Source organism: Plodia interpunctella, chromosome 9 (assembly GCF_027563975.2).
Source record: "Plodia interpunctella isolate USDA-ARS_2022_Savannah chromosome 9, ilPloInte3.2, whole genome shotgun sequence".
NCBI lineage: Eukaryota > Metazoa > Arthropoda > Insecta > Lepidoptera > Pyralidae > Plodia > Plodia interpunctella.
In genome coordinates this window covers 4866068-4878280 of record NC_071302.1, presented here as the reverse complement: position 1 = coordinate 4878280, position 12213 = coordinate 4866068, and the positions used below count along the sequence as shown (strand labels likewise).

Sequence of the window (12213 nt, the reverse complement as noted above, 5' to 3'; positions counted from 1 at the left end):
ATCCCTTTAATTCGATAGTTCCAAGAGCTTCGGATAGGGGTCAATTATCCATTTATCCTCTTAACGAAATTGATAAAACGAAACTAACTTGGGTGATTTTAATTGATCGAATGTTGTTCAGTTAAAAACGAATGCCGGTATACAGTTTTATCGCAAATAGATTGTATATTCCGCGCTGTAGATAAGTTAATTAATGGTGTTTGATTGAACTAAAATGTCTGCTTTAATACTGAACAAATTAAATTTTGTATTTGATAAAATTCTACTAACGAAATAGAAACGTCTGGAGCAACAAAAGATTTACAGAGAAATGAAAATTTCTGAAAATCATTATCAAAGACTACAGACACGCATTTTTAAAATGTAATATTTTTAATGTTTGGTCATTTTGAAGCGGATGTTTGCATTTGGCCATTTGCCACGACCAGGAGTGAACGGACTTCAATCTGGTGGAGTGAGTGCTGATACATGTTGTTTTTCTAAATAAAATAGGTATTATTAAATTTACGTCATTGCACTGCTACCAATACATGGATATCGTGCTGTAATATAGGTATCTAAATATATTTTTAAATATTTACTTATTATTGATTTCAATATATTTTATCTTCTTTTCATAAACTGCTAATGTTAGACTCAATTTTATTTTTTATTTTGTGTTTCTGATATAATTTTCTTCAACAAAGTGGCGTATTTTGAATATCAGAAACATTGAAATGAGTATAATATTGTCATTATGATAAAAATTTAGAATACATTTAATTTTATTTTCTTGAATTGTAGATAGGATTTTGATGCTAATATTCAATATGATATTATTAATTAGAGATCTAAGTATTGTCTACCGTTTTCATCAAAACAAGTAGGTTAATGTAGTTGGTTATTTCCAAATGAAATAAACATTATGTAACCCATTACCTATTTTGTTTCAATTACGGGTACAGTCACATATTTTATATAATGTTATAATAATGAATGGTTTTTGTTAATGTAGTAGTTACGTCTAAATTTACTAGGTGGCGGTATAATCGCACTACCGCCCGTACGTCAATCGTGTGAGCGTGATAGCGAAAACATCGTCAACGCGTTAGAGCGAGACCACTATACTTTATTATTACGCCTACGCTGAGGATAGAAGTCGCACGCGCTTACAAAAAATCCATCTGACGAGAGCGCAGGCGCAGCGTTATATTCGCCCACAACTTCACTTCGGTCAACTTCGTCATTTAGTAGTGATCGAAACGTCGATGTGTGTGGAAGTGAATTTAACTTTTCTAACAAAGTCTCACAAAAAATAACAATAACCAGTAACTAAAGTACAATTTCTTATTTGAACGTGTTGGAACAAACATTTACTGTGTATTAAGTTGTACAAATAGTATTCAAAATGTGTGATAATACCAATCCTTCGACGCAAAGTATAGCGGACTACTTAGCTCAGTTGCTCAAAGACAGGAAGCAACTGGCTGCGTTCCCGAATGTTTTCATGCACATGGAACGACTTCTGGACGAAGGTAGGTTAAAATAGTGTGGGGGTATTTATAACACAACGGCCGGAAAAAGGACAAGCAAAAGAGTTGTTGAATATTATCACCAAACTGATCAAATTCAGATGCGTCGGCAAATGCTAGAACGCACACGATATTAAGTTTATTTTTGTCTTCGCCTCGCAGAGTTATGGTCCAGTGGGGTTTGTAACGCGATCCCTTAAAACTGAAACAAAACAGAATGTCTCTCGAATTACGATTTGCGGTCAGCGGTGGTTAGATTGTCCCCGACGACAGAGATCGGTGAAATGGTCGTAAACGAGTTTTGTGTTCACATTCGCCGTCGCAGCTGTTGCAGATAAATCTCTTTTAATTAGCAAAGTAAAATTTTGAGGTTATGATTTAGTATTGAGGTCATCAGTGGCGGAGAATATTGAGCTCTGGAGGTAACCTGTTCGCAAGGGCCGTTGTCGTGCATTCCGCGCGGGTTGGTGGAATGTCGCCTGGCGGTGTAGGTAGGTACCGTACGTCCGCGGCGCAAGAACCATACGATATTTGTACGCAGAACGGCGGCGCGGCGCGAGCAGCCGGCTCCTTGCCGTAGCCTCATTATATTGCCGCTAACCAGTCCGCGGATACTATGTAGCCCTTATCTTAGCTACTGAATGCCTACCGACGGGACTGGACTGACTTGTCACCGTGCGCATGCACTGAATCGATCTAGAAAATCTATGCATAACTCTACTATCTACATATATTATATCTGTGTGTTGTAAATAGTCTCATTTACTTCTCTTAAATATAATTTGTTATTTTAATTTTCTTATTTTAATATTATATTAGCTTTATTGGGAACTTTAGCCTTCCTTTTAAATGAAATAAAAATAGAGATTATTAATTTTGAAGAAAACATTGTTCGCTAAATTTTGTTAAAGTTTCTGATCAAAATTAGATAAGTTCAAATTATTATCTTCTTATTCAAAAGGTATTGTTTCGGCGGAATCAAACAGAAATTACTTATATAGTCTTATGTTATATGATATTATTCAAATACAATAAGAAATATGTAGGAAAAGAACGAATAAGACACATGTTAAAAAAATCACAATCTTGAACCATTTTAAAATTGTCACTGCTGGGCAACTAGCCTTCCTAATGCATGTCTCATAAAATTATAAAAGAATCATAACAAATCATTGTTGAAAAAATTGGATAAATTATAACAGAACCTAGAATGGAATTAAATGAAACACCCTAATGAAGACGACCAACATGCTCATATTGTGAAAGGACGAATGACGAACCCCTATCCCTTTCTTCTAAAATAAACGAAGTAAAACACAATGCATGTTCTCTCTGTCTGCTCAATAAAATTATACACAGCGTTTTCAAGAATGAATAATTGATAATAAATAATATAATATTTTGATAGTGTCAATTACCAATGGTGGTGGTTATCTACAACAAGAATCTTATAATAATCATTCTATTATTGAAAGTGAAGATGTTACAGGGACATTATTCTTGGTAGACTATATCACAAGTCGAAACTGAAGAATGAGAAAGGTAACAATAATATTTGTATTGTAAACACCTAGTTAAGGCTTTAAAGGTTTCAAAACATGAACACATATGTCAGCATTTTATCATAAATACATGAAAAAAGATAGTGAATAGCTAAAAATCATTAACTAGTCTAGTCACGTATCCTAGCATAGCAAGGTCTGTGTGACCAATACTTCTAAGTGTCACAATCGCAAACCTATTTACAGTTACACTGGTTATCAATTCCAAAGTTTCAGATGCACTAGCATGAGCGTCATTCAATAATTAAACTATTTTGAAACATACCTAAACTGTAAAATGGAACATTCTTAAAAAATATTTTTTTCGAAAAGAAACTGGGTAAATATTGGTCTATGATACTTTCAATAATTAATGTGTAATGTGGCAGAATGTGACATTTTTAATATGGCAGCATCTTTGACTATTTTATTGAACTATTACAGTGAATATCAGAGAACACTTGTTTAAGTGTTCATGCGGCATCAACGCACACCATGTTTTTATGACCGCGGCGTTGGTCTCACATTGACGAATGTTTACTCGCATTTAAATGAGCACTTACGAAATGTGTCACCAGCACACGAATCTAATATGATTGGTCTCGGTATTCTCATTCAATTCAAAATTGCCATCACGATCGAAATAAATATTGTCAAACAAGTTAAAGCAACTGGTGACAATATTTTAATATTTCGTTGAAATGCGCGCATGCAATGAAAACATGAGACTGGAAATATTTCTCTGCTTTCATCATTCTGTGAAACTTGTTGGTTTAACATTTTGCCTTAAAAAGCAAGAGCTCTCGAGTTGAGAGCTGTTACGTATCTTTAATTTTGTTTCGATTACAAGAGATTGCTTGAATATTTGTTTTTGAAATTCATTACACTAGATAGCTACATATTTCCACACATCTGACAAATTTCTCTCGTAAATTTCCACCATCCACGTTTTCTTTCGTTTCATAGTTTTTGACACGTCGTCAGCCAGCGAGAAGCTGTGAAAACTTGACGAAAATATCGACGGCAGGCTGACAGCCGACAGGCGTACCGTATCATATTACACTGAACCAAGAAATTACTGGTGGCTATTTTGGATACTGGCTAAAGCATAAGAATGAAAATGTAATATACTTAACATTCAATGAATTTCGTCTTTTCGACTCACAAAATGCCTCACTGAATTTTGTTAAACGGTGCCAGAATGGGAACGCATTTTGAAATTTACTCATAAAGGGATTAAATTCAAATCGGGGCAAACAAAAATTTGGATTGCCGCTGTACTGTGAACAATCAATTTAAAAGTTCATACAATGCTGTTCTATATGAAATTTGTTGACATTTAATTGTACATTTGATCGCAGTAGATGATTTCGTCTGATCGTGTCTCTATTATATTGAGATCGTTTGGATGTTTGCATTCCAAGAAGAGTCGTGAGCGTCAATAGATAACAATGCATTAATAAAAGTAAACATACGAATCCATCAATCACAACATGGTAAATCGATAAAACATGATTCGATTATTGTGCTACAAGATAAAGACACATCAATGAACTATCATTTAGAAGTTAAACGATTATAGATATGAACAATTGCGTGTAATATCAGATTTCTTGATAACCTTATCAGGCGGGAGAATGTCAAACATACTTCAGTTGCTGATTAAGCTCCGATAAGAGATAAAAATATGAGTTTAATAGCCCTTTTTCACTTATCTGACATGAACATATTCTTAAGTTACCGCACTTTAGGTAAACAGATTAAGAACCGTGAATTACATTGTACTTTACCATTTTAAGATGAAAACGGAAAACCCTTATTGGACCACTTCATTATTCGTCTGTGCGTCTATCTGTCAAGACCTTTTTCTCAGGAACGCGTAGAGAGAGGTAACAAGTAGAAATTTATACCAAATACTCGATGTAGAATCTATTTTGGCTTTTTTTTAAATGGGGCATTTTTGGTGGGATCAAGAATCAAAAATCAAAATATCAAACATGTTCGTTATCGCGAATACGAAAGTTAATTTTACAGAAGCTTCTTGCACGAGTCCAACTTGCACTTAAACACGGATTAAAAAAAAAATTGTATAGTTTATAGTAGGTGTGTAATATAAGTTACCCACATAAAAGGCGTTTGGTTCAAACCTATAAGATTAAAAGTAGCGGCTGCCGCAAGAGCTATTTAATCCATTCTATGGCCCCAACAGCGACCCTGTTAAAATGAAATCAAATTACGCATAATAAATAATAATATTCAAATTATTGCTTTTTGATGCGTAGGCGCCCTCTACCTTTGAAGTCGACGATTCCGCAACCCCGCAGCAAAAGTGAGTCTTAGTTGGGTTCTTAGTAGGGTCATTATTAACTTGTTTAGCTTGTTATTAGGCTTTGCGCCCACGTTGATGACCAAATGAGGGTAGCCGTGGGCAGCGTGGAGGTGTAGGAGCCAAGGCTGTTCCAGTCGCTCCAACGTTGTAACATGCTGTGGGTTGTATAATTAAAGCTATTTAAAACAGTCATCGATGTTTAAGTGTTATCGTCGCAATGTAATAAATAATACCAGATATCAGACTACTGCCAAATTTGGTCAGAGGCGGCTTCGTGATTCGCATATAGTATAAAACCAAATAAGATTGGTCTTTTTTTAAAAGTACTTAATAACTTTCTTCCAGTCGTGTCTTCAGAATATACTTCAGAAGGTAAATATTAACACGCTAGTTATTATCGCGCCAACCTCGATAAGGCTACACTGCATCGTTGGAAAACTGGATCGTACGAGACAACCATTATTATGTTTTCCCACGACATTGCAACTACACCTTCATTTTAAACAACGTGATCGTTCTGTTAATGAGAAATATTTTTCCGTAGACCCTGAAAACGGCGAACACCTCTTTCTCCCTTTAGTCTTAGCCTTATTTCATTTTTGGATTAGGTAATTGCAAATTTGGAACTATATGTACCGTTGACATCTAAAAGTTATTTTGTATTACATATACATAAACTGTTTCTGGAAATACTCGTAGATTTTTCCAGAATTTCATCAGTGTAATTGTAACATCAAAGAGTTAAAATCTCCAAGAGTTGGCATTGTAATGGCATTCCGATATTCCTCCGAACAACATATTATTCACACATACAATAAACGTTGATTGTCACCGCTGGAATGCAAATGAAAGTGGGGTGACCATTGCTCAGTGTACTTGAACGCATAAAGAATGTGCCCGGGAAGGGCGCGTGGGCGCATAAGCACTGTAATTTGAAATGAAAATCGATCGCTTCAGAATGTCGAGTGAACCTGTCCTGTGGGTGGGACTGGGACAGGCCTACACTCCAAACGCTAACAAACAATTCTAATGCTGCTTTTTGGTTAGAGGTCCCGTAATATCAAACCAACACCCACACGGGTCACCATTTTGGTTATATATACGCTCTAAGTAATAATTAAAAAATATATTATTGTTTACATTGGATATATACGATTTGTTTTCGATGAAGATAAATTAGATACTTAAAATGCAGAACAAATAGAAAATGTTATAACTGAGTAAACACAAGGAAACAAGTTATGCTAAATGAACAAGATATTTTAGTATCGTCTACCATACCTCAAAGTGACAGCTGGCAAGTTTATCTCAAATTATGCTTCTACAAATAACGTAATTTAGTTTTGTAAGCACTCCCGCAAATGCTTTTAGCATACGTGAATATTCAGTAACTGCAATCGAGCTCGACATAAGGCTGGTTGTTAAACAGCGTCTAAACAAAAAGGTCGGAGTCAAAGCGTGGGAGCTTGCTGCCTACAGTTGACGAAGGTGACTTGCTGGGTGGACTTGCCTAGTTTAATTGTGGCCCTCACTACGCCTACGGTATTGTTCTTTACTTTGCAGTGCACACTCAGGTCAAGTGAAAGTGGGACCAAAAATAGATCCTTATGGGACCCCTTATGTTGCAAAATATTTGTCTTTTTATAATTTTGACTTTAAAACTTCCCTTTGTGCTGATCTTCATACAAGGCGGCGGATGTCTTCTGCTTATCGCAACCAAAGAAGGAATTTTGTGGGAGTGTTGTGTGAACGACACGCTGTTACCGCCTTGGGCTAGCTTAAAAATATAATACGGTCCAACTTTCTTGAATAACGGCATGTTCTTAAAAATCCAGGATGTATTTCCAAGTAAAGATATTTATCGATTATTTGTTTTTGTGTAATATTTTATGCGTAAACGCAACGATATTATTGTATTAGTTTTCTTATTTGCGAGTAAATATTTATTTATCGCCTAGATACAAACAGAAGATCATTCAGAAACCAGACCCTAATTGATAGCAGCTTCGTAAAACGGTATTGATCTAAAGTGAGCAAAGCAAGCTCGTACTGGTTCATTGCATTAGCGATCACAAAGCGTTGGTGGTCAGAGTAAACACTCGGTGGAAAATTGTTGACCTACAAAGCACAATAGACGAATAAATCGTCTTGTTAGAACTAAAAACTCTGCCGATAAGTATGTAGGCGTAAACACTCTGACAATTGATACCGTACAGTTATTTTAAAGTTTATGTTTTTATAGATAGTTTCGGTAATACAGGTGATGTAAATATATTGTTTTTCTCGCACAGAAATAAAGCTCGCACAGAACAAAGTGGTTTTCTAATGATCCTTCATTGAACTCATTGGAGTGGAACGTTAGACAACCGGCAGCTAGATGGTCGACCTAGAGATTAGATGCTAACAACTGGATAAAGATCTGCGCGTCATCTTTAAAAGAAAGCGAAGGTGTAGATCAACCCAGCAGTGGGTATTTGACGGAGGACTGAAAATGATGATATAACTCAGTTTTAATTCAAACTGTATTTAAAGCTGATCAATACCAAGGAAAAATTCCCGATACTTGATACCTACACAGTACACATGCTATATTTAATAAGTACCTACGGACAGAAATAGAAATATTGAGCAAAAAGTTACTATCTACTTTAAAAAAGCAGTAACCTTGATACAATTTTAAATAAACTTTGATTGCTGTTGCAAATCGTAACACAAATCCGTGTTTGACATTTGTTTTACAACGTACGAAGCAATTTGGAAAATCGCCCCGAGCGAAATAGGATTACGTTGTTTCGTCTCTGAAGATAAAACTAATGGTAACAAATAGCTGTAATCTACATAAGTCTCTAATAATCTCATTGAGTCGAGTGGTGACTATTGCTTTAATGATATAAATTATACACAATGTGCTTTTGAACCAACGTTGATGGTTACTAAGAATAACTGAGCAATGTCTGTTGATATAAAAGATAATCACGACAATTATGTTTTCTTCATTATTAACATTTTAATGTCCACATTTCTGAATAACTGGCTTCCTTAAAAAAAAAAAAATATCTCCTAATGGATAAGGAGGATAACACAAAAATACAAAATTACCCTAAGATTTTGACTTGTCAACTAAATGCATAATGTAAACAACTGCACGATGTACAATTTTAAGTAAATGCATAGTTTTTTGTTTCCCTATTGTTATGGCACACATCACAAATAAGATAAAAATTATCCGGCCTTCACGCCCCGTGCCAATCATGATGCTGCTATACACATTCTATGCATGGGTGCGGATTTGTTATTTAATTCGTTTACTTTAGACAGGACTAGCATTTGTCCGCGACTTTTCATGCGTGAAATAGGTAAGTAATTAACCAAATCTATTTCGTCTTGGCGTATTCCCGGTTTCTTCCGCAGCCGTATCACATAACCACATATTTCTTGTGAATCAGTCCGTCTTCTTTGTAAGAACAGCAGGAAATCAATTTACTAGATTTTTAGTTGATCACCTCTGTCGCTGCCTGCCCTCTGCCGCCTTTATTGTTTTCTGATATGTAGGTAGTCGCAGGCATATTCATTATGATTAATAAGGTTTTTTACATTTCTATAATCACAATTGATATGATAACATAACAAAATCGGCAGCTAATTTGAGTCTATTGTTATAATCAATCACAAAATGTGATAGGTAATTTTATATAGTACAATAGTAATAATAATATAATAGTAATAACTTGAAATGTCTGGTTTATTAGCGTAAAAGTTTATCGGTCAAATTGGCCTCTATACCTACCTTTTTATTTACACATGCCCGAAAAATGATCAATTAGTGATTCAAATGCTTGTTATATTTTATTGCTTTGTATGTAGATGACTGCGTAAACATGTAATTAATTTGACATCATTGAGGGGTTCAGATAGAAAACCAGAATAAACCATGTGATTCCAAGATATTTCGTAATGTAACCAAACTAGGCCGTTCTAGTTCTTCAACTTTCTACTGTAGCATGTAGGTGGCGCCTGCACGGCGACATCTCGACTGGTTTCTCTCACTGACAGTTTTATAGCTCGAAGCTCAACAGATTACTTTGTTTTAGGAAGCAAATAGCGAATACCAAACGTGCCACAGATGTATTAGTATGATGACGTTAACCAAACTAAGACGGTCGGTTTAGTATACTAAAAATGGTTATGACATCAACGATAAATATGGGCACAGTTTTTCTCATAGACTCCCAAGATTCGCTTTCTATAATCGATAGGCAAGTCATTACTAACAAGCTATACAAACAACCAGTGTCGAAAGTGCCTCTGTTGCGCCACATGTGTGGGATGCGCAGGCGCCAACGGGCTGACTCCATTCGTCTGTATAGGCGGCTTAAGGGTCTCATTCATTTCGCGTTAAAGCAATTTAGTGAACGCACAGCATTTACCGTTTCATTCATTCATTGTGTAACGCTTGCACCGTTGCATCCGACTTATCTAAACGCGTCGCGTTTTTATTCATTAGATGTACTTAATCAGATTTAACCTGAATTAATCATGTTTTGATATTTTATGATTGATGATGAAATGTCAAGGTTTTTACAGAACCAAATACATTTTCTAACGAAAAATTCTCTAAATCAATCGGAAATCTTAATGCTTAATACATGCACTCAATTATCGTCCGTTCTAGATAGGTATAAGTGCTTGGCCAAATGTCACCGTAATCGTGACTCACCAACGAGAAGTCAGCTGCTTTTAGCCTAGTGTCTATACTTTCGGAACTGATAGATTTATATCATCTCACTCATGCTTGCCTTTTAAAGATATATCTGTCATCTTCTCTCTCGGTTGACTCTTCATACAGTTCTCTCATTCGCCCACACATAGTCTGTTAATTTAATTATCTAGTTGTATTGTAGGAGTACTTAAATGAAAGATTCAAATATTCCTTTTATGCAACTAAACTAGACTGTTATAACAAAATTGTTTAATTTCCTAATTCTTCAGAATACATACATGAGTGTATCGTTTTCTTTACATATCCCCTGCAGAGTACGTTTTTATAATTCGTAGAAATCTATTTTCGGGCGATCGTAGACATTTGGAAGCATTTTTGTAGCGATAATAATTAAGCAGTGTAATGCTACCGTTTCTTGTGAACTAATAACCGATAAATGCAATACTTTAGAATAGATAAATTTATCTATAAAGTTTGACCTTAACAGATTCTTAGATGAAGATATAAGATAAACGAAACACATGCAGCATACAGATTCTCTGGTAGCTCGGCTAGATATCTTACCTTAATCGACATTGGAAGTAGGTCAGGACGATTCAAATATTACTTATATCAACAAACCTGCTCCAATGACATGAAGGTCATATTGTTTGTAGTTTTAGGTCAGATTGAGTCTTAATTCTGATAATGTTTACACTAATGATAATATACTTACCTCATTAAAAGCTACATAAGCTGTAGACAATAAAACTGCTAAGTTATCACATATTGTACTTATGAGTTAATGAAGTTTCTGTATTCATTATACAAAGGTATACATAAATACAACAAAGTAGGTATATTAAATTACAAATAACGTAGCATTTAAATAGAGGAACTGCATCTAGCGTAGATCTTTGGATGTTGGCCAATTAATTTAATTGGGTCATTTATATAACACGAATTTCTCAAATACCTCTCTCTAATCCATTTTCACATTCAAAAGTGATATAAGTTCTTGAGACATTTTAAGAAATGTATAAAGAAATTAACTAGCACATGATAAGAATAACGAAATAAATGATGGGAACCCCATAAAAAGTATTAAAATTTGCAGCCCGCATGGTATTGCATCGACCGCCCCAGCATTTCGTTTATTAACGATAACACTTTATTGAACGATAATGTCCCCTTAATTTTAGCTACGGGTATTGTTAGTTTCGCTACATTTTTTTAAAATATTTTTTTAACGTCACTTTAATTAAGAATTTATTATAATGAATCTTTGGATTGGATGTTTTGTTAAGTTGTAGTGTGAAAAAATAATTATTCATTAAGTCACTATGATTTTGATTGTCCTACTCAGAAAATATAGCCACTTTCAGAGACATAGCCCATTACCTATATATAATTCATATATATTATGGTTATTCATCAAGCATACCATTTTATAAAATTATCACAATGGTTGGCTTAGATCTTATGCGCAAGGCAACTTGCTACCTAATCCGCAAGGATTTAGGGTTGATTTTGGACTGTTCTACTCCTGCATATAGAAATTAAAACTAATTCGTTATTTTTGTTGATATGTTTGTTTGTGGCTATTTATAAAACATCTGGGGCGTCTGTTTCTTGAATCGGAGTTCAAGAAAAAGGGAGACGTGATGTACATGCGTTAGTTAGTTATACAAGTTTTATTTTACAATTTAACGCTTCTAAATGTATTTATTTTTTGTTACAGGTAAGAGATTGAGAAAAATTCTACATCGAAAACAAAATGTGTATTTGTAAGTTATTAAATAATATTGTACCTAGCATGTATTTAATAAACTTATTTTTTACGAGTTAGTAAGATCGCGTCATTGGAGTATTTGCCTCATAAATACTGGACATCCAATACGATTTCATTAATAAGTTTATCTCAATCGTCAATATTTGTTACTTGCATTAATTCTCGTAGCAAATAATGCGTAAGTACCTAACAGAAATATGGACACGAATATACGGTCATTAAATCTTACAACAATGTGAGGTGGAGTAGCCAGAGTAATAAAAAGTACAAGACAGGAAGGGCGCGCCTAATGGCTCTTTCTTTACGCAAAGACATAATGCCAATCACTTCTAAAAAAGCTA

At 34.8% G+C, this 12213-nt stretch overlaps 1 protein-coding gene across 6 annotated transcripts in view; it reads left to right on the top strand.

The window, feature by feature from the left end:
• The first annotated feature begins 1205 nt into the window (after window positions 1-1205).
• The window catches only part of how (held out wings), a 61927-nt gene continuing 50919 nt past the window's right edge, over window positions 1206-12213 (top strand). For all 6 annotated transcript variants that reach the window (XM_053749276.2, XM_053749279.2, XM_053749278.2 and 3 more), the window contains exon 1: window positions 1206-1514. In XM_053749276.2, coding sequence (XP_053605251.1) covers window positions 1388-1514 — 127 coding nt within the window. In that variant the 5' untranslated portion in view covers window positions 1206-1387. The remainder of the gene's footprint in view (window positions 1515-12213) is intronic.